General features: G+C 38.1%; 1 protein-coding gene and 1 non-coding gene across 2 annotated transcripts; one reads left to right on the top strand and one right to left on the bottom strand.

Annotated features, from left to right (window-relative positions):
* Positions 1–472: 472 nt before the first annotated feature.
* Positions 473–22,500, bottom strand: LOC111563370 (uncharacterized). The gene is made up of 3 exons (XR_008600532.1): positions 22,162–22,500; positions 10,290–10,390; positions 473–649 (listed from the first exon to the last, which is right to left on the bottom strand). It is a non-coding gene; the product is annotated as an uncharacterized LOC111563370 (transcript).
* Positions 21,604–24,248, top strand: etfbkmt (electron transfer flavoprotein subunit beta lysine methyltransferase). The gene is made up of 3 exons (XM_023262417.3): positions 21,604–22,116; positions 22,181–22,311; positions 23,570–24,248. The coding sequence occupies exons 1-3, from the start codon at positions 21,833–21,835 to the stop codon at positions 23,917–23,919; spliced, it is 765 nt and encodes a 254-aa protein (XP_023118185.2). The 5' UTR covers positions 21,604–21,832; the 3' UTR covers positions 23,920–24,248.
* The last annotated feature ends 267 nt before the right edge of the window (positions 24,249–24,515 follow it).

Raw genomic sequence — 24,515 nt, 5'->3', positions numbered from 1 at the left:
CCATTATTACTTTATGATTTAAATTAATTTCAGCCTGTTGGTGATGATGCTGTGCTTCCTCCGGTAAAAAAATAATTCCTGAGCCTGACGTCTGTGGGTTAACTGATTAATGTGGAGTAAATGGATTTTTTAAAAATGCTGTTTAGTGGTTCAAATGTAAATTTTCAGTGTTCTGTCCTTTACAAATCACATTCAGTTGATTTACTGCATTGGCCCGGCAGCATAAAAGGAAGAAAAATATCTCAAAATAATTTCATCGCAATAAACCCGTCACTATGATTTGCAGGTGCACACAGCTAACAATACAACAAACACAAAATACAGAAAATTGATAATGGTAAATTGTAGTTCTAGTGGAAAATTATACTGTTGCAGGAATCGGTCCCATGAAAACCAGATCTGAAAAGTCTCGTCTCAGCCTTCGGAAATAAGCAACTTGGACACAGAATCGACCAAATCCAGGATTATATGAAAACTTCAAGATCGACACAAGATACACAAAAATACTTAATCGTTACCTCCGGTTTGGTTCGATGGACGTTTTGGTGGCTGTTGTTTAGTCAGCTGGAGTTCAGTCAATGCAGGTGTCAAAAAGGAGCTGCACAGGAAGGTTTAGTCCCAGTGAACAGCGTGCAGAAGGTCTTCTTTTCTGAAACAGAGAAAAAGTTGAAAATCATTTCTATTGTCATGGTTAAGAAAATGGATTTATTTGGCCAGTTGTGCACAAAAAAGGCATTCGGTTTCTACAAAAGGACACCTTAAAATGCAGTTTTATTCAAATAAAATGATGCTACAGATGACAAGAGAAAGACAAGGTGGTCATGTTGGACGCTTCAATGTCAGTTAAGGCTGTAGTCAAACCAGTAAATGTCCACAACTCCACCACTTTCTATCTGAGAAATTGTTTCAGACAGCGTTATACAACAGATAATCTGCCACATGACCGCAGTTTGATGAGCTGCCCCAATCCCAGGATCGTCACATTGAGCTTGTCCATCTTCAAAATCGTTTTTGATTGTCTACGGAGACTGCTGATGATGCTGTTGGCGTGCACAACCAGAGAATGCCTGCTCAAAATGAGGATTTGCCAGAAGGAACCTGGTTTCGTCACCCACACTAGGGCGTTAATCCAACAGCAGAACAGTGTCGTAGTGAAACACTCATGTTCACTGGACACTAGCGAGATAAAAGACGATTCTGCTGACTGATGAATCTCGATTTGAGCTCCACGGAACAGATGGTAGATGTTGCGTTGGGCATCGTAGGCATATGCCAAGAAGAAAGAACATGTCTGCATTTCATCTTTCTGAATGTCTCACACTCATTGTTGTCCCATAACCCATCACCACTTTATGTGTCAGCTTATTGCAGTCCTACTACGACCCGCATCCCCTCCAGACACGTCACCCATCAAACATCTGTGGGCTGCTCTGGATGGACGTGTACGGCAGCCTCATTAACTCTATTAAACTCACTCTTAATCTGCCCGTTACCATTTCCATTATAGTGGAGTTCTGTAGTGGAGATGCTGACACTTATTCTGCTATCTTAAAAACTTTTTAAAAATTAGATAGAGTTTAACTAATTAGTACATGCTGTGCTTATATGAGAAACCTTGGACATAAAGTAGCTGATTTGCATTTGGTTGCTGTTGCTCATCTGCTTTTTAAAACTGAAAGAAGATGCTGCATTCCTATTTCGTTATACAAGAATGCCAACAACATATCATACACATAAATACATGTAGTTTAAAGTACTTAAAGTAGGCTGTATCTCATGCCATTCACACATGGATAAAAGTGTTTCCGTCTTGCCTTTTTGAGCAGTTTCTCAGGGTACGTTACTGCGTTGGTCACACCAAAAACAAAGCCGTACTAGAAATGATCTGGATAAATCTGTTTTATACTGTGGGGAAAAAATGACGGGAACACTTGAAGTTTTTGACCCCAACTGTAATTAATGTAAAACAGAAGCAGTGCAGGAGTCTGCAGAAGTAAGTCTTTAAAGTAGAGCACTTTATGTATTCAGGTGACATGTCTGTGTGTCTCAGCAGAGCTTCAGTGGTCTCATAGGAGACGGGTGGTGGTCTTCAACAAAAAAATAAAATGTACATACATAAACATGACTTTTATATATTGTATATGCATAACTGATGATTTGGTGTTCTTTTCCAACATCATGTCAGTAACATTAATCAAGTAACTATTGATTAATTTAGAAATATAAGCTCAATTTAAATGAAACTAGATATGCAACTATAATCAATGTTTTTATATTAACAATTGATCACATTTGTGCCTGGATGTGAACAGTGACAGTCTCACCAATGAGCACACATTTAGACTTGACTCTGCAGTGCTCCTCAGCTTGATGATAGATAGATAGATAGATAGATAGATAGATAGATAGATAGATAGATAGATAGATAGATAGATAGATAGATAGATAGATAGATAGATAGATAGATAGATAGATAGATAGATAGATAGATAGATAGATAGATAGATAGATAGATAGATAGATAGATAGATAGATAGATTTTATTCTCTGTCCCAACTGTAACAGAAATTCTCCTTTGACAAGGCTCCAACAATAAAAACACAACACACAAAAACATACTTAAAACACAAGCTCACAAAGTACAAACGTCTAAAAGAAATGTTAAAAAGAAAGAAGAAATAAGGAGAGCTCTTTCACCTTGAGTTTGGTTAACACCCTGCACCTCTAATGTCCAGCCTCAGTCTTGTTGTTCTCATCATGGCTGTTTCCAGTCAGAAAAGGAGATGGTATTTATAACCTGCCTAGCTTGAAAGCAGCATATTAATGGCGATTAGCGGAAATTTTTGCCTCTAAAGTTGGTAGTGACCAAAATGGAGCTACAAGGGGAGTGAACATGTAATTTCACGTTTTTTTCTTGTCCCCTTTCAATCTGGATATTACCATTGTTAAAATACCCTTCTCAGTGACTAACAACAAAAACAACCTCTGAGCAGCAACCTACACAATGAAATTATAAAGTTTTGCAGAAGATTTAGATTGTGCAATTCAGTGAATTAGTCATTTTAATGACAGTACTCGCATCTCTGCATTTTAATGTTGAATAATTTTCCCGTGCCACTATTTTGCAGGGACATTATCGCTGCATCCTGGACTAACCAGCACCCAAATGAATGAGGTGCAGCCAGTCTAGTCTCTGGCACACTGTGATGTTGACATAGATCCAGCTGTACGAAACAGGGATAGCACATACACTCCAAATAAATGCTAATGTCTGCTAAATGTACATATAAGCATCTACAGGCCAACAGACTTTCCTCTCTAGTGTTACCAAATGCTACAAGCTAAAGATTAAAAAAAATCATGAACAGATTCCAGAACTGTTGTGTTTTCAAGGAGGCTACTGTACATTCAAAGTCCAAGTAGCCAAAAGTGTAGCTTTTGAACAAATGGTTTATCCGGGTCGGCTGCCCCAGTCTCCAACCACAGGACACACTATGCATAGTACTGTGTAAGCAAATAAGATAACGGTAAATATTTTCATCAGAATAAATCAACCTAAATTTAAGGATAAAATAAGAGTTTGTAAACCTGTGATTCGATCACTGATGGCAGATCCAGATTAGGTTTTCTGAAATACCGATCATGTCACTGTTAAAACGATAAAACTAGATGTTGAATTTACATGAAATTAGTCCTCATTCAGAGAGCTAAATTACTGTATAAATACAATAACTGTTGTACATCTGGAAATGCTGTCGCTGCCCCTGTTGCCAAATTGCAGAGTTAAAGTAAATTCACTCTGGATATATGTAGCTACTTCTGCTTTTTTTTCCTTTTCTTTTTGCCAAAACTCACACTCACCTAAAGAGTTAATGTAAAGTTGAGGGCATAAATCCCTGCATACTATCAAGCATTAGCGCGTGCAAAGTTGTGACGTGACATAAAAAAAACGCTGAACTAAAGCTCTGAGCACGATGGAAAGTTGATGATGCCTGCATGACTTTAAAGCTAGACTTTTGAAGCAGCACAAACTTATCACTTATAACTGACTTTGCGAGGCCTGGACATCACAGCAACCAACAATGCATGAGGTACGAACAAAGGCAGAAAAACTCCATCATACATTCAGAGCTAAATGCAGTGGATGAGTGTTCATGGTCATCATGGAGGAGGGACACTATATATGCTACAGTTGTGTGAGAAAGTACACAAAGGGTTAGAATCACAGCTATGGGGGAAAAAATCATTAAGAGGTTATTTTGTCGGATACAGATCAGAGGTCACTCTATGTTCAAAATGCATCAGACTGTATATTGTGGCTGCTGCTTTTTTCTAGCACCCAGGCAGCTTTGCTTCCATAAGTCTGTCTGTAAAGGCGTATAAGGGAAGAGCTCTCACAAACAACCAGGCTGAACAATGTGACAAGAGCAGAGCACTAATGCTGAAAACCACTATTACTCCCAAACCCTTTTTCTGTCGCTCACATTTACATTAAACAGTGTCATTTTCTCTCTATGATGTTTTTGAACCAACAGTGGCGGTAAAATGTGGAAAAAAGCCTTCTTAAAATCCCTTCACACAACTGGTGTGTGCCAGTCCATTAATGCAACAACATGCAGTTCAGACTTTGCCATATTGAAAAAGATGCCAACACCTTATGGAAGTCAACAGACATGAAGCCTGTTCAGATGCCATCAGATTAACGCAAATAAGTACATGTCTGAAAGGTGAAGTAAATGAAATAATGCCATTTACAGGGCTGGTTTCTTATAGATTTTAAGAATGTTTTTATCCGTAGTTGTCAAAATGTGTATTGTTGTGTTCATTCAGCTTCAGTAACAGAGCTGAGAAGGTACATGAATTATATAAAACCTCCTAAAAAACACGGATATGTATGAAATGTTTGGAATGGGAAAAAAGTTAAGTTTTAATAGTGAGCATAAATCAGGCTCAAACACATATAAGCTATTAAACTATAAATAAACTGAATTACTCTATTGCTTTCATGCGATGCTACATGCACATTTGAAGATACTTCCTGACGCAAAAGGCACAATAAAGGACAGAAGAGTGAATGATGCTTATACACTACCGTTCAAAAGTTTGTTGTCACTTAGAAATGTCCTTATTTTTGAAAGAAAAGCAGTTTTTTTTTTCAAATATAATAATATAATACAAACGGCTGATTTTTAATGGAATATCTCCATAGAGGTACAGAGGAACATTTCCAGCAACCATCACTCCTGTGTTCTAATGCTAATTTGTGTTAGCTAATGGTGTTGAAAGGCTCATTGATGATTAGAAAACCCTTGTGCAGTTATGTTAGTACATGAATAAAAGTGTGAGTTTTCATGGCAAACATGAAATTGCCTGGGTGACCTCAAACTTTTGAACAGTAGCATATGTATGTTGACTCTACAGGACAAGTTTGAGCCTTACTACATTATGTATATGTCGAGTTGTTACTTGGTGCTTGAATTGTGGGTTTTTCTTTACATAAATACAAACATTTCCACTACAAGTTGCAGCAGAACTGCAAGAAATGAAGAGTTTGATGCCCCAAATTTATGATTTGAAGAAGAATCCGTGCTCATTGTGTCTCCCCCCAGTGTTCAAATGAAATCTACACTCATGAAAGCAAACGTCATCCTGTGCGAGCATCTAAATGCACAAAAATGCAGGTGAAATACTGGAGGAGTTCGTCCCAACTGTTTGACCTGAAGATCATCATTTGTTGCACTCAAACAGTGGTTGCCGTCCTGGATTTTAAGACTGTGTCTAAAATCCAAATGTAGTCCTGTGTGTATTGGCCCTCTGCTAGCAAATAAAAAGCCTTATTAAAATCACAAAACAACTCGTGAGTTTGTAATTACTCTGCCAACATGCTCAACTTTCTGTGCTCTCTGCAGTCACATCTCCTCATGCTGCGAGCACACGAGCGGGGAGTTCTGCTTTGACCTTGAACTCCGTGGGAATCCTGCCCATCTCGCTTCGTCTATTTTTCTCTCTCCCTTCAGATCAAGCAGTGACCCGCTCTCCAAAGGCCTCTCCTGGGACGCCGTCGCCTGCTGGTGATTCAAACCGGTTGACACAGGGAGTATTTAGAGAGAAAAGGAGTCTGCTGCCGAGCATGTGCACTCTGTCTTCTGTCCCACCCACCAATTTTCTCTAAAGTGTTATCCGAGGTGCTGCCTCTCCTGCTTCACATCTCACCGCTGCCTTTGAAAACGCAGGCCCTTTCGGGGGAAACGGCCTATTTTGTTCTGTTCTGTGGTGACATTTTTATGAGTGCGCGACTCTCAGGGGAGCAGCAGCTTCGGCTCGGTGTATTGTGCTGAAAACTTTCTAATAGAGGTGGGTTTTCATATCACGGATGAGAGCAGGAGACACACTCTTTATCTTTCTCTCTATATAACTCTTAAACTCTCCTCTTCTTCTCTCCACCCCGTCGCTTTCTCTCTCTCTCTCTCTGATCGCCTCCGTTTAGTCTCATTTCTCTCCATTTCCCTGCAAAACTGGATCTCCCGTTGCAAATCCTGCACCACACACACTTTGTTTTTTTCCACAGGGGCTCTGCCTTTATCTGACAAGTCGCCATCTGTAAATGGTTTCAAGTCAACCCAACGTTCTGAATCAAAAAAACATAACCGCACTTCTGTAAAAAGAAATTATTTAATTGATTCATTTGATGATAATCTACAAAAACGCAGACATGAAGAGCAGCAAATTTCTCTCCCAGTACAAGGACAGCTAATTAAGCAGATAATGGATTTCATCAGTAATACTTTCTTCTTCCAGCTGGGCATTTCTTTTTCTTTTTTTTCTTCCTGTTTTGTATAGACAAGGCCAGGATGAGAGGGACTATTGTCTCTCAGTTGAAGACTGGATTCCACTTTGGGAGCAGCTCAGTTATCAATTAGACTTGATTTAATGAGACGCTGTGATCTGCCTGTAAGTTATCCCGGCCCGGCGAAGGCATATGCAGCTGCACTGTGACAAACACTGAAGCTGTCATGCGCCACGCATGCAGCTACACGTGTGTGCGTGAACATCGATCTTGTTGTGCTGTTCCCATGGTTCCCCTCTTTAAGAAGGAAAATAATCCCCCCGATTCAGAGGACTGTTGACACTTGACATGGACTTCATTTGCTCCTTTTGTCCCGATGCCCTGACTTTGGTTTCTCAGAATTAAATAGAATGAAACACGTGCATCTGAGCCACAGTGTTTACTCTTCGCTGTGGGTTTACTACACCATATGGCATCAGTTTGCAAACTGCAAAACATGCATGCAAAAAGAATCTGCAGCGTATATATAACTGTTATAACTGTGCACCATACAGCAGATGGGGGAGCTCATCCCACACGTGCACCTCAACACAGATGAGCATCTTTTATCTCTCATAAATATGTTCCCAAGCCATCCGCTACTCACTTCCCAGTCCAAAGTGACACATTTTTAACAGTTAAAGGAAGGGAGATGATAGAAGTCATTTCAAAGCCAGAAAAAAAACAAGAAACTTCAAATACAATCAGTGGACATTAGAGGTGATTATTTCATGTTCCAGTGAATCTTTGTCAGCAATATCATGAACAAGGAGAAACACTATGCAAGGAGAGCTTGTTCTCTCAAGAACAAAAGTACCACTCGTTCTTGTGAGGATGTTACTGAGCTCACTCATGAGCAACGCTTTATTCCTCAGAAGCATATTAATTGGGTTATTTGCATAAATGGAGAAATTAGCTGTGTGTAATACAAGAATGCATACAAGATCCTATTAAATATATTTTCTAATCATTTTCCTGAAATGTATCTATCAGTCCTGTGGCAACGTACGTGACTGCAATCTTCAGTGTATTGTTTATATCCCCTCTCAATCACATTCAGTAATAATTAAAAGCAGGAAAATCACTTTAGTACAGCTCATTGTTTTGATCTGTATTAATCAAAGAGTAAATTCTCTAAATAAATGATGCTTTCTGAATTTCCTGGCAAATATTTCTTCTGGCGCCGTGCTGTGTGCATTAGTCGACAGCATGTTCAGAGACCAAAGCTGCTTTTTTTCCCTCCACAAACCATGTGGGGAAAACACTTTTTTGTTGGGTTTGACTTTATAAGTGGTTTGCAGGAGACATTATGTATTTATGTGAATTTGCTTAGTGCCTCGGTGTATAGATGTATTATTTAAACCTGCTTAGTGCAAAGACAGCAAAAAAAAGGACAGGTAGCCATACTGGATCAACACCTGCAGGATTTTTATGGAGACTGTCCTCCCATGAATAAATGACCTTTCAGGTTATTTGTCCAAATAGCTCCTTATAACCTGCAGTTAAGTTTAATTGTGGCAGCCCCCTCTAGTGGCCACAGTTAATATGATGGCAGCAAAGGAAGGAGTCCAGCGAGTTCCAGTAGAACTCTGCAGATGCAACGCAGACAAACAAGATATAGGACATAGGACACTAGTCAGGGTTAGTAGTCAATTAAAATAAATAGTAAAAATGAAAATAAATTGAATGAATAATTAGCTAGATTAGCATACAAATCAAACAAAGGAACTAGACAATTTTAAAAATTAAAGAATAAATTTGAGGGATAGAGTTAGAAATTAAAAATCAAAAAAGTCAGAGAATCAAAGAATCAAAGAATTAGAGAGACGACATCACACCAAAGAACCAGGCAGCTAAAAGTAAAATAAAACACGAGAGAACATCTAAAACAAACAGGGTATAATACAAAATAAAACTCTAAAACTAAGTAAAGCTAAAAGTAAATCTCACATAAAAGCAAATCTATAAATGTGGGTTTTCAGAAGTGATTTATAAGAAGTTACTGACTCTGCAAGCATTGCCTTCTCAGGCAGGTTGCTCCAAAGTCAAGGTCCTGATGGAGAAAGCTTGGTCAGCCTTAGATTTACGCCTTGATTTTGGAACGACTAGAAGGGATCAACCTGAGGATCTAAGGCTGCCAGCAGGATCATACGGGGTCAACAGATCTTAAATGTAGCTTTCAGTGAGATCCTGGCAAGCTTTAAAAGTGATCAGTAAAATTTTAAACTCAATTCTAAAACAAACAGGGAGCCAGTGGAGGAAAGCCAAGATGGGTTTGATGTGATGTCGTCTGTAAAAAAACAGTAAAGAAGCCGAGCTGCTGCATTTTGGACAAGTTGAAGGTGACAGAGGAGCTTTTCAGGAATGCCACGAGGGAGAGAGTTAAAATAATCAAGGCAGGAGAAGATGAGTGTATGGACAAGTTTGTCCAGGTCTGGGTATGTAAGCATCGACTTAATCTTGGAGATTGTTCTTATTTGGAGGAAGCAAGACTGGATAACTGAGACACTGAAGATTCAGACATCTTCTCTCCTTTAAAGGCTTAAAACTTTCCTCTGATAAAACTTAGGGCTGCTCAGGTTCACCTAAGTTGTCCCTTAGTTATAGGTTTAGACTGCCAGGGGACTCCCATCATGCACTGGGCTCCTCTACCCTGCTCTCCTCTTTCTCTTCCCTGCAGTTATACACAACTGCACATCACTACTTTGTGTCTTCTCTTTCCTTTAGTTTGTGTTTGTTCTCTCTGCAGGTATCTCTGGATCTGGAGCTACATGTCTCTGATCTGCAGTCACCGACCTCACTGATCTCCAAAATGCTTTTTGTTCTCATATTTATTGTTTGTCTGTTTAATATCTGCTATTCTGACATGGCAACACCAAGCCCTCCCTCACCCCAACCAGTCAAGGCAGATAGCCGCCCTCCCTGCTCCTGGTTCTGACGGAGGTTTTTTGTTCCTTCTGCCAGTCGCTGAGGAGAAGACTTTGATTTGTTGGGCTTGTCTGTTTAGAATTAATAAGGTCTTTACTATGTGAAGTGCTATTAGATGACATATGTTGTGAATCGGCACTATATAGTTGAATTAATTCTTAGATTTACTGCAATTTCAGCAAAATGCAGCTGGTACCAGAAGCAGACTGTGATGTTGAGCTGGAATTCTTACCTTATATGCCCAAACTGACTCCCATCACCTGTGGAAATCCCTTTTCCAATCTAGATTTTCGACCCTCATTTTCCATTTTTGCTGTCATGGCATGTCATTGTCAACTTCCTGCCAGTGTCGCCCTCATCAAAACATACTGGTGGCATGAAACCGCTTGCTCATCAACCAAATACAGGGCAATGTACCCTCTGAATCGCCATAACGGCTATTTAATGCAGACAGTTTCTTCAGATTGCACACAACAAGTGGCATAAATGTCAATTGTAACTTTAAAAAATATTAATCTAAGGGATCTGAACCTACCGGAGGCAGATAAGTTCTGATGTCTTCAGGCTTACTGACGTAACAAGAGCCTCAGAAATCCAAGATCAGCAGGTAGAAACTGGTCTCACTGGATGGATCATCTGTAAAAAATAAAAAATTCAAGAAATTCAAAAAAGAAAAGTTGCATTATAACTTTTTTACACTGCACAAAATACATTTTTGAGTTGCTCATACTTCTAGCCATGGTTGTTCTCTTCCCATAGAGGAGCAGGACTTTATGTTGCAGTGAAAAATCCACTCCCACAGCCAGTAAAAATATGACGAGATGAAAATGCCCAGATATAGCAGTGAGTTCAGAGCCTTAAAACAGTGGACGACTGTTTGTTTCATGTTTTAAACTGATTATTACATGTAATCTTTAACCTTTTAACCTTGTTCACATCTTGGCTGGAGCAAACATTTCTCACTGATTCAATTGTGCTAATTTTTCCCAGTGGTCACTCACAGTATTGCATCAAAAAAATAAAATCTCTGCAGCCCAAAATGCACTTTTCCAGCAAATCACAATTAGAAAACAGGCATCTGTTGACTGCTGACACCTTCAGCTGACAACAAAGTCAAGTTTTACTCTTTCTGTTTGGAGTTTAATACCTTCAGACCTCCCTGGTATGTTGTATATGAGCCAAGCAGGAAGTAGGACTCTCAAGGGGAACGTTCATGTCCAGTGGGCTGTACAATGTGAAAGTGAAGTATCTGATCTGATATGAGTTCTGATAGTTGTTGACCACAAAGTGAACTTTTAACTAACAGGAGGTAGTAAGTACTGAGGAATGTGTTTTCGGCTCCAGAAATCCTATGTTGTTTTGACCTTGGGGTCCACTGTTAACCTATAGCTGATTTGTGATCCTTAGGAATGCACAGAAGGGGAGTCTTGTCTGAGGAGTTATCATTTTTAGTGGGGATGTAAACCAGATGCTGTAATTCTATACGTTACCAGAAGGTATAAAAACTGACCGTTGGTCTTTGTTCGAGGAGGATCATTGGGCGACATCCTTCCAGACAACTTCTGTCTGTATGATACTGTTCTTTCTTTTAATAAAATTCTTATTAAGAAAGTCAGTGTCAACGGGCGTTTCTTCTCCACCTGCACATCACGGACATCAGAGAAACAACGACAAAAGCAAACCCAAAAGCTAGAAAACTACTGTCCTATGAGCCAGATGAATAGTTTTCATTCATTCAAGTGAGGAGATGTCATTTCTGAGTTTGGTGTCCATTATTCCTCAGGTCATCCAAGGGAACCAACAGCCTGCATGGTCATTCTGGTTGCATCCAAGACACTGAAGTCATGACCCGCAGGATTTTTTTGTGGACTTTTGCATCCAAGTAATTCCAGTATATAGACTCATTATTTTTGTGAATAGTTTTACAACACTTTGATTGTAGCTGTAAATGCATGAATACTCCATTAAAACAGACACACTTGGGTTCTGCACTTCTAAAATACTGTCAACGGCCTTCTGCTTTGATTAATCTTCTCATATGACTCACACGACTATTGAAATCCTTCTCATAGCTTCCTGTCATCTCTTAGAAAAGAACTGTACATTCATAAAAGAGTCATTCTAATTAATTTCAGTAATAGTCTTTCACTCATTTCACAGCAGAACTGCTAAAAAATAAAGAAGAAAAAAGTCAAATGTGTCTTCAGGCAAGCATCGCTTCAACACACAAATAACAAAGTTTCCAATAATGAAGCAGCAATGAATGAATTTTTAGATTTACCTGAATTTAAATGGCGCTTTGATTTTCTGCTGATAATTTCAATATAATTAACTACCTGCCTCGGGGCTTTCTCTGTTTTCTTTGTAATCACTGCCAAATAATTTAGCTGTTTATGGAAAAGCTCAGAGGAAATTAACATCAGGTAAAACAAAGTGTCACGGAGCAAACATCAGTCTTCTGTCCTGTCTTGTTGAAGCTCAGTCTGGGTGTCATGTAATGTGTCAAGGTGACTGCCTCGAGCTTACATGACTCTTTTTCTTCACGTTGATGTAAAACCTTGGTTCCTGTCACCTACACACATGAGAAACAATAACAAGCATTGTGTGAAAGTGAGAGTGGGCTGTACGTGTGCATGCATGTGATTCTGCCTCATGCAACATGACAAAGAATATCCTCTAGTGGTGGAGTGAGGATGTGGGAGAGCGACTGTGGACAGAAATCAGGGTTCCACATATGCAGACGGTAAACTGGCTGCAGGCGCTGAGGGAACGTAAGCTGCAGTCGCTGAGGTTAGAGATCCATTATCATAATGATCATAATGGAGCAGAACTAAGCGACGCGCATCAGATTCTCCAGCTTTGTCATCATTCACCCACGAGCAAAGAAGAAGCAGCTTTGTTACAGACAAACCCCATCATCTTGAACTCACCGCAAAGGAAATTATAGAGGCTGAAAACCAACCATGTCGCTAGTCTGACTCATTGTATTAAGTGAAGTTCAGAAGGAAAACAGTGCACTTTGTACCATTCTACATTAGCTCTCACAAACAAAACCTGAAAAGCCTGGGAGTTATTCCATCTCAAATCATAATTTAGCTTCTTTTTAACAATTTGTGTTCGACCTTCACTGATTTGCATGAAATATTTGTGAAATTTTAGCTTCACATATCAAATATTTCGCCATTCGATCTGCAGGTAATGATTCACTCTGCCTACAAAGTGGGATACAAAAGTGAAAATCATTCCCATGTTAAAAATTAAATCAAATTTGTTGTGGATTTTTTGTCCAATGTCAAGAGGATGAGAAAGCATGCAAAAAAATATCCTTTGGAGAGTTTGACTCATTGAATCTGTTGCTCTTTAGCTCAAATGCTTGCGTTATACAACAATTGCCAATATCTACAGACGTACAAAATACAATGCAAAGTTTTTTGATGAGTTTGCCAAACTACTGTCGGCTGTGTGCATTGATTTTGACTGATTTTAACATTCATGTTGATAATCTTCAATACAGAAATGCTAAAGAACTGCTTCACATTCCGGATAGCACGGAACAGATCCAACACAGAACAAAGGGCTTATGATTGATCTAATTATTTCCAAGGGTTTAAATGTTTCTGAGGTTGTGGTTGTTGTCGATTTTCAGAGAGACACACCTGAGACTCAGATGGCTTACATTGAGAATAAGGTTTACTGATGTCAGGAGAAGTGATGCAACAAAGAAGCACAGTTAATGCTAGTATTGCCAGCATCAGTTCTGAGGATTCTCTTCAACCTTCTGGTATGTATTGTAGTTGGGAGGATTGATGGACTTAGATTATCGTCTGACATGTGACAGAGATTAAGACTTGACCGTGTTCAAATGTCAAAAAAGCGTCTTTAAAGATCTTTAAAAAAATCACCAGGAGAAGTCTAAATCTATTGGTCAGATCATGACGTCAGATTATCATATTTTACCACTAGATCTCAGCCTGCAGAGGACATGCATTAGGTTATTAATAGGTCATGTTTTACAGAGAACATGCCCAGACATGTTCAGACTCCGCCTTAGCTCCCCTGCCTGCACATTTTACCCGTTATTTTGTGACAGATTTCATGCATATTATGTATTGTTAACTTTCTTATACATTTTTAAGTTATAAGTTTACACCATTATGTTTTGAGTATACCATATTTAATTTTTCTACAAAGCATGTGATTTGTCTTTACACCAAAAATGCATGTTTTACTTTATGATCTTCCAGGTGTGTGTGTGGGTGTGTGTGTGTGTGGGTGTGTGTGTGTGTGTGTGTGTGTGTGTCAAAAAATCATTCATTACTAGAATAGTCATCATTATGTATTTTATACACGTTTTAACTCTATTCTTCAGTTTAATTGCATTTGCCATAATTATATCATCTTTTACTTTTTGCACATCGTACAGAAGAATATTCCACTACACTCATGGTGACAGCTTATCTAGACCAGACAATATCTAATGTTGACCAGGTCAGGGAGTCCTAACACGTCTTCTTCCTACAGCATCTATTTTTCTCGTGGCCATATTAAGGTGAGACGAGGCCTGAATGTACTTCCAGCCTCAGATTGGTAGAAGTAAACAGGAACAGGGTTCAAAGGTGGTAACCTGTAGGATATTATGAGATGAACTATAGGACCTACAGGATGATTTAAGATGACTTCGGTTAACAGCTGCAAGGAAATACCTTAGTAAGGGGAAAGAGTCATTTTTCCTTCACAAAATTCTTAGTTACATTCTGAGAAAAATTTTGAAACTCCAGAACTCAGTTCTACTTGGATTAGACTATTATCTACCAATATTTTATTGTTTTCTGTACAACTAGTCATACCTGCTCAATCAGTTGCAAAAAAAAACAAACTTATTTTTTGTATTTTTGCAATCTTGTATTTCATATTAAAAAGTATTTTATATTTATGATCTGTGCAGCTACATGTGGTTCAGGTATGCTCAATGATTGGACTTTTCATACGGGCTAGTTTTATTTTTTTTCCATATTTCAACTCACCCATAAGCAGAGGTTATTTGATATTATATTGGAATATAACATTGCAGATTCTAAATCAGTTACATGATGAAAAATAACACTGAAAATTTCAGGCATTTACCTTTAACAGTTCCTGAGATATTGTGGTTTAAACAAAGCCTGAAATTTTAATTTTTCTCTTGGAAAGTACTGTGATTTGAGACGGAGTAACCCCTATGAGAGGTGACATTATTGTACACACACCAACAGCAGATAACAATGTGAAAAATAAAAGTAAAATCCCCACAGAAAGCATTTCTGAAGAGTTCTTTTGAAAGCATGACTTTGTTCAAGCACACAGACTTACACTCAGCTGTGTGGGCATCACTCCAGAGGACTTTACATTCATTTAATGGAGACTTAACCCAAACCCCTGACTAGCATTTTGGCCCTGTAAGGAAGGCGAGTCCTAAAAATATGGCTGGAAATCATTTTATGTCATTCCTACATGAGTAATACAGACACACACACACACAGATCTTGATACCTTTTTTCACTACTAAATTGACCAATAGGGGGAGCTGCTACAGCATTTATTTACTTTCTAAGTCCACCTTTACTGCTTCAGCACTTGCATCCTTTTTAACTGTGAATAAATGTACTTCTTTTAGTGTTGTAGCATAAATGTAGCCACTGCTCCACGTCATCACATCAACAGCCTGCTTCTAAACATTTTAAAAAACTCTGATCCCCAATACTGTATAATATCTGTAATAGCCCTCAAACTTTTTTTTAATCTATAAACACCTCAACAAATGCATAATTACAATACACCTATGAACAAGGCTTACAATCACAGTTCTAACTTCCTACTGTGTGAAATTTAGATTAAAATGAAACTGTGTTTCAGATTTAGTGCTTTTGTGCTTCAGTTTCTCATGAGGAAAACGGTTTCACATTCCAGGAGGTAAAAGTCATCCGCTGCTCTGCTGTTTGTGTTCCTGCATAGTCCCGGGGATATGAGACTGGAGGAGACAGGAAATTTACTGCGAGTACTGCAGAGGTGATGGTGGGGGAATGTTTCACTGCACTGATATCGCTGGTCAGACTCTTTGTTGTCCGATCTGGGGGAGCAGAGTTGCTCTCGGTGGAGAAGTTCATCATGGAGGAGTGACATGTTTACTCCCCAGAGGAATGCCAGCTGGAGATCTGGTTAGTGTTTGATCAGGAGTGGAAGTATGGGAAGAAAACGTAATGTTGCTGGGCAAAGAGCATTTTTAAAAGCAGACTAATAAACATTTACTTCGTCTGACATGGCATCAGCTGGGACTCCATCGATCCTCCACAGCAAAGATGTGTGGAAACACAGAATGATATGGAGAGAAAAACATGTCAGGATTTATCCTCAGCCTTTAGCAGAGGTGGGTAGAGTAGCTAAAAATTGTACTCAAGTAAGAGTAATGTTACTTCAAAATAATATCACTCAAGTAGAAGTAAAAAGCAGTCATCCAAAAAATTACTCGAGTAAAAAAGTATTTGGTGAAAAGACTACTCAAGTACTGAGTAACTGTTTGATTGTAATGTCCGATTTATATTTTCGAAATGATGTGATCAGACAGACAAAAATGTAAAATAATGTGCAAATTCTGGTATTTCCAAATAATAAAATTTAAAAAACTAGCAAAAGTAAACAACATCTTTACAAAATGACAAGTTAAGGCACAAGAAACACAAATTTCCAAATGTGTTTTTCACAACATAAAGCTTCTGAAACGAATACTTGTAGTAAGGTAACGTTTTTATGTTTCAGCAGTGCAAACTACTTCCAGTGACCAGTGACAAAATATACATACTGCATGCTGTTACATTTGTGAATAATTTATCAGTATTGTACATTTCTATGTGAATAAATGAAACCAAAGTGTTATGGAATCAGTGCATTTTTCTTTTCTGAAATAAGACTACTGTTTAATGATCTTGAATGTTAACTCTTTATTGAAGGTATTTGATTGGAACAACTCAGGAAAAATCTGCAAAATAAAAATTTCACTGCAAAACCGTTAGCTCTATACACTTGTTTAATATGTGTGATTTTCAAGAATTTAGGAAAAATAATGAGTTAAAAAATATATACTTCTCTTAGCCACAAAACATACAGCAGTGGAAAAAAGTTTTCAGACACCCTTAAAATTTTACACAATCTCAAATATTATCATGAAATGTTTGTGGAAAAATCTTTTTTGTGTTTCAAAAGGTGTGGCTGCATTACACAGACACAAACAAATACAAATTATATATTTTTTGTTTATTGTTTACAAGAAAAACTAACAAAACTAAATTCTACCAAAATTACCCAATACTCAAATTTTTTTATTTTAATGGAATCAATCCATTTTAAGCTTTCAATGGCTTTTTTAAGGATTTGTTTAGTATTATGGATGGGATTGTACTAAAAGAAACTACCACCATACTGTTAACACTATGTATATATATATATATATATATATATATATATATATATATATATATATATATATATATATATATATATATATATATATATATATGTGTGTGTGTGTGTTATTTTGCACTATTTGACACTTGTATTTAGATTTATTTTGCTTATTTCTATCTATCTATCTATTGTAGTATCTGATCTGAGACATGTGGTGTTTGTCAGAACAGAATGTGTTCTTCTGCTGAAGGAAGTCATTGCTGTGATTAGATTGGGAGTCATTATGTTTAGGTATTGTTCAGTGATAACTGATCTCCGGGGCCCTAATGGCTCTTTGGGTGCCTAATGATAGGGGGTTGATCAGTAGGGTCTTGTTCTATGACCAGATGTCTTCTAAACAGGAAACATATGTTATGACATCATACTTGTCCAAACAAAAGTGGCATACAAAAGTGACCTTCAGTTATCATTTGGGGAGGATCATTTGGCTGAATCCTCCCAGGCAGTCTCTCTGTCTGATCGATGCTGTTCTTCCTTATAATAAAACTTTGTTAAGTAAGTCAGTGTCAACGGACGTTTTCTTCAACATCTGCACATCCTCTATGTCTAAGAGAAACCACGACACTATCTATCTATCCATCCATCCATCCATCCATCCATCCATCCATCCATCCATCCATCCATCCATCCATCCATCCATCCATCCATCCATCCATCCATCCATCCATCCATCCATCTATACTTATTTCTTGTGTATTTCACTGCACAATATACTATGTATAATTGTGTTTGTGATAAATAAAGGTCTTAAAAAAAATCTTGAATTGCACTTGAAAACCTAAGAGTGATTCTGAATGCAATATACATGCAAATATATGGGGTGTCCAAAAACTTTTTTCCATCACTGTACAGTGAAAATTTCTGTAAATTTAATCTAATCAGAACATTTTATTGTATTTTTCCCCACAGCTTATGTTGGGAATATTCTTATTACATTTAATCATAATCACATTTAATCACATGTAATCACATATAATCGTATTTAATCACATTTAATCACAGCTTATCTTATTGTCTGATCATAATTATATAAATGCATTATTGCTTATAATAAACTGTGCAAAACAAGCAGACTGAAGAGTGCATATGAGGATACTGAGCAATAGATCCTTTACATACCAGATATGGAAAGATGAGAAAATGCTACTCAGCACCTGCCTGAGATTAGATCTACCTGCATGCGTAATCTCACATTTCTTACAAAAATAGATTGAGGTAGAGCGGCAGTGGGCCATTTCATGGAAGAAGTGTCAGCATAGCATTTCAAAGAAGTGTCAAATCTATATGAAGCCGGATTGGACGAAGACTGAAGACATCAGCGGAGGCGGCATTAGCCTAGACCAATCACATAGAAGCACATTTCCTCAAATAAAACTCTGTATAATGATACGTTAGCATTCCCTCCTGTGACAGCCTCTGTAGACTAGACAACTACTGTTAGCTAGACCCAGTGGGAATCTATATGCATACATTCTGAATATCCAATACTACTAAATATTCTTAAATGAATATTTGTTTTCGAGTCTTCATTGATTCTGAGTGGTTCCTCAATAGCAAGCAACGAACACGTATGACACTTAGAATTGTTAATTCTCAGTTTGAACTATGTATGCATGACTAAATAAGAAAATCATTGTTAGGGAGCCACGCATGACACATCGTCTTATCTGTTGTTCATGTAGCCTAAATTATGACTTTCATTTCCTCAGATGTCTAAAAACTCTTCTTCCTGTCTCAGCAGTCTAAAACTTTAAATTGCTTTGCGAAGTGTCACATTCCAGGTCTGTGGAACAAGCAAATTACATGAGGCGCTACATAGGGGAGACCTGAATTACAACCTAGATAATGGAAGACAAAGGTCTGGGTGTATCTGATCTCCTTCATGTGCAGAGAGCGAATGCATTGTTGCACTTGAGCTGCACTCACTCATAGACCGGAGGCTCGAGGTTGCAATTCCCCGTATGAAATCAAGCCACTACAGCTGCCGGCCGTAATAGACAGCAGCCATCTGTAAACTCAATCCCTGAGCAGATGCGTGGGTGTGCTGGTCCAGGCCACGGGGTCGGATCAGGGTAGCTTCAATGACAGGAAGAAAACTATCCATTAGGACTCCTCCACCTTCTCCATCAAAAAGCAATACCTTTACAGAAGATGGGAACATAAAAGGTGCCGTAATTACAGCCTGAGGCTCCATCCCTGCTGCCACTGGGTAAACTGGAAGTCACGTATGACTCTGTGAGCCATCTGCCCACGTACACGGTGCCATTTTCACATTAGGAAACATGCAGGAAACTCTTATTCAAGACCACTTGGGAAATCATGCGGCGATTTGACACACACACCTTGTTTGTGTTCTACGTGGCAAAGATTTTGATTTTAGATTACAACAAATGTATAGGCTGTTGAGCAGATTTGGTTTTTGTTTAGTTTTGTTTTTTATTTTTTGCTTGTCTTGTTTGTCAACAAGTTTGACAATTGAAGATCAAGTCAAACAAATTGAAATCAGAATCATATAAAACTGATTATTCATATTGCACTGATGAAGACAGTAAAACAGAAGAATATTGCGTCATTATTATACTAAAACACAGATTAAATACAGTATGTTATTGCTGCTTTCAAAGGAATCTGAAGAAATATATGTCAGTCTGTCAGCTTATCCCATGCCAAATTGTAAATTTCCCCAGTGAGGTATCAATAAACTTCATCTTATCTCATCTTATCTTATCAAATGATGCTTGTCTTCTCTTAAGGGTCATCCCAGAACTGGAGGACATTTGGGCTTCAAAATTTTTGAAAAATAAACCTTCTCTTCTCCATATTGATCAATAATAGGTAATAAACTAACAAAGGTTTGATTGGCTCAGCTTACACATCAGTGGTACCATTTTGTTTCATGTTTATGTGTTGTTTGCTAACCCTACTCTAATCACAGTAACAGGGTTGCTAATCCATGCTAATGTGATCTTTTTCTCAGCACTAGAATCTAGATATTTAGCTGCTGTTACTGCTGACAAGAGGACAAACTAACTGATGGAAAACAGTCAAAAGAATTAGTCTGATCCTGATAATATGAGGTGGAGTGAAACATTCAATCAAGGCTGACAATGGGATGAAAATATGAAAAATAGAAGAGAGGACATAGCTTTGCTCTACCCATTCTATAGGAAAACTCTTTGATTATGTAAATGACAAAAACAAGACATAAAGCAACAAAAACAAAACACAAAATGACAGAAATGAGAGAAAACATGAAAAACAAGACACAATGGCAAAAACGAGACAGAAAACGACAAAAACATCATCAACAGGGTTATGCTAATATGTTGTGGGACACACATTCCATGGATAATAATTATTATTTAAAATATGATGTTGATTACATTTTTTCCTACCATTACAAGAGACATCAATTAAAAAAAATAATACCAACTGTTTTATGTGAGATTAAATTTGGTCATCAGGGGAGTGTGACAAGAGGAAAAGTTTCATTTTCGGGGAACTCCAGACTTATTTAGTATTTTAAAAATATTTTCAAACATTCTTTTCTCCTAGTTTTTTTTTTTATTTTAGATTTGGTCTCAGGACAAAAACATTTACACAAAAACTGCATGTTTTAGGATTTTATACATGGATTATTTGAAATTTAATGGGTGGGACATAGAATGTCCTTCAGTTCTGGAATGACCCATAAGTTAAAAAAAAAAAAAAAAAAGTCTGATCACAAAACACTAAAACTCATTCAACTTTCTTGTTCTCTCCCTTCATTATTGTTTCTCTTTTTGTGTCTTTTATTTAGATTTGTCCACTAGTCATTGTGCATTTTGACCTGCTATTTTAGCTGAACAGCACCTTAGTTAAACTCTTATTTTTAATCAGAATCAGAACCAGCTTTAAAGGCCAAGCATGTGCACAACACACAAGAAATTTGGTTTCGGCTGTTGGTGTCACCCTAGGAATATGGAAAGAGAGTAATTAAAAATAAAGAAATTATAGAATGAAGAACAGGAAAAAATATTGGTAATAAAAATAAATTTAACACAATATATACAGATATTTACAAGCTATAAAGGAATATATAAACATGGTAATGCAAAATGATAATTGCTAGATGATGATATAGTGGAAACAGCAGAGAATGCTGCTCTTAGTGCAAAAAGTACTGAACATATCCACTGGAGTACTGTACAGGTGTGGAGGAATGGCTGAGCTGTTTATTAGGGTTTTTAATGCCCTTTATAAATAAATTTGACTTTGAGTACAATTACAACTACTGCGCCTAACACCTGGAAAATAATAATTGTCGAGCGGAACCAAAGTTGTGCATCCTGTTTCCAGACGGTCGATGACTCGACGGAACTTTTGTCCGACTTTATTTTGCGTTCGTGTGGAAAAAAAGCAAATTGGGAGCTTAATGCGTTATTCTTTTGATCCTGTTGTGTTTAAATGCTTTTATCTTTGCTACCATAACAATACATTTGTTAACTCTAAAAAATAAAAAAAATTACTCAAATTAGAATCTTCGTGGCCAACATGACTTAGCAACGCTAACTAGCTTCGTTTTCCAGCAACTTTCTGATCATGTCGGGACTTTTCATCACCCGAACGTCTTCTCGTCATCTTAAATTATTTCACAAACTGTTCTCACAGACAAGAACCCTCTCAAACAGCTGCCAGTCTGACGAGAACATTCGGAGATTTATTTCAGAGAACACAGAGGTGGTGGAAGGACGGAGTCTGACCCCGGAGATCAAACTGAGATTATTCACCCCAGACTGCAGGTTCTGGACAGAAAGACCAGAGCTGTGGCCCTTTGAGGACCCCTACTGGGCCATTTATTGGCCCGGAGGACAGGCACTCTCCAGGTAAGGTATCAGCTTCACCATAACCTACAGACAGACATCACTTACCTCTGAGAATCCCCTGAAGGTTCGTCCTGGATCACCCGGAGGTCTGTCGGGGTCGGACGGTGCTGGATCTGGGGAGCGGATGTGGAGCTTCCTCCATCGCTGCTCAGCTCTGTGGTGCTGCTCATGTAGTGGCTAATGACATTGACACTGGTATGCCACCATATTTATTAACTTCATCCTAGTATTATTTGTATTTTGTTTTCAGTTTTTTATATACATCTTTATTTGACGCCAAAACATTTACAAATATAATGTAAAATAAAACACGTGATGTACAGAAGAAACTTGCTCTGAAATTCAGCCTTACAAAAGAAAGTTGCTCTGAAAAACAGCCAGACATGAAAAAGTTGCACTGAAAAACAGCCAGACATGAGTTCAGGGAGGTCATGTATAAGATGACTCCTCTGATGACAACCACTTATGATTAATGGATTCTGTGCGCCAGAAATAAACTTCTCAGTAAACAGTTAATTGTATCTAACGAGTTGTATGCTCGAAATGGTCATACATGGCTGTTATATATGTATTTATTGTCGTTCGTCTTTTGCTATTGAGGAATTACTCTGAAAGAATGAAGACTCAAAACAAAAATATTCTTTTAAGAATATTTTGTAAGCACTGGATGATCAGAATGTAAGCATACAGATTCTCGCTTGATCTAGAAAACCGCAGTTCTCCAATATCTAATCTACAGAGTTGCTGCAGCCAACTTCACAAGAGAGAATCCCTAACTTAACGTTATACAGGTTTTTATACGGAAATGTGCTTCTATCTGATTGGTCTATAATAAGGAAGATTTTGAAGTTGTCTTCAGTCTTCGTCCAATCCGAGTCGTCTTCATCCTGCAATCAGAGTACTTTTGTGTGTGTGTCAGTTTTAAGGATACAAAAGTAACTTAGGCATGGCTTCCTGTTTCTTGTGCAAGGGGGGGCTCTCTCTGTCTCGATCAAGATGATCCAGGATTCATGAGGCTCACACTGAAAACGAGTGGATCAGGGAGCATGAGATGGATTGTCCTCCACAGAGTCCAGACCTCAGCCCCACTGAGAATCTTTAGGATGGTCTGGAGAAGACTTTGTGCAGCGGCCCAACTCTCCCATCATCAATACAAGATCTTGGTGGAAAATGAATCCTGTGACTTTGCAGAAGCTTATGGAAACAATGCCACAGCGAATGAGTGCCGTACTCAAAGTTAAAGGCAGTCCAATGAAATATTAGAGTGTGTGACTTTTTTTTTTTTTGGCTGGGCAGTGTGTAATTAAGGGCTACATGTTTCAGTTGGTTGTTCCGTATCACGTTCATGTAGGTTACATGTTGTTGTTTTTGTTTTGTTTTTTAACTCTACAGTAACTACAAGAATAAAACTGAGATTTAACAGAAATATTAAATTTGCCTGTTTGTGTTCCAGTTGCAGCTGTTGCGACCCACATGAACTGTGAGCTGAACGGCGTGGAGTCGCCTGTTTGTGTGACTGACAACCTGATCGGTTCGGATCCCGACGGCTTCGACCTGATCCTCCTGGGTGACATGTTCTATGACGAAGCGCTCGCCACCAGCCTTCACAGCTGGTTGGACCGCTGCATACAACTCCACGGCACCAGAGTCCTGATCGGAGATCCTGGACGAGCGCAGTTTGAGGGACATAACATCCGACGGCTGCTGCAACAGATGGCTCAGTTTGAGCTGCCCGAGTCTGTCAGAGAGGAGAACTACGGTCTGACCTGCAGCAGCGTTTGGTGCTACAATCCTGAACTCTGAGGACAACAGAGGATCATCTACACTTTATCAGTTAAATCTGACACATGTACTTGCCTGAATATAACTCAATGAGGAGTTGTGTGATTATATTATATTATTATATGTTTTGTTGCCATTTTCTACTTAGGGTCACTCAGCTTTACCTGGACTGTTAATGCCAGCAACTACCTCAACTACCTAGAATACTGTGTGAAGTTTGCATGAACAATATGAGAAAGTGGTATATTTATCTGTGGACATTAAAGCAACACAGCCTGGGAAATTATTCAACATTTTGTTTGTGGAGTTAATTTGATATTTAAATTAAACTTCTTATCAAATTTTTATAATCTGTGTTGTTTCTTCTTAAATAGTACCAGAGGTTCTATGCACCATTCAGAACATTAGTTGTATATTTATTGATGTTATTTAAGTTGCACACTAAATTTTGCAGTGCCTAAAGTCACTGAAATTACTATTAATATAAAAACTTGTGTGTGCATCGAAAAATTCAATTACTTTTCTATGTGGAGGCGGCTACCTGTGATCTTTTTTCAATCAACAAAAGATCTTAATAGTGTCTCTTAAAATGTCGCTGTGACTCACAAAACACATTT

The sequence above is a fragment of the Amphiprion ocellaris genome, chromosome 3, assembly GCF_022539595.1.
Source record: "Amphiprion ocellaris isolate individual 3 ecotype Okinawa chromosome 3, ASM2253959v1, whole genome shotgun sequence".
Lineage (NCBI taxonomy): Eukaryota > Metazoa > Chordata > Actinopteri > Pomacentridae > Amphiprion > Amphiprion ocellaris.
This window is presented reverse-complemented; position numbering and strand designations above follow the sequence as displayed.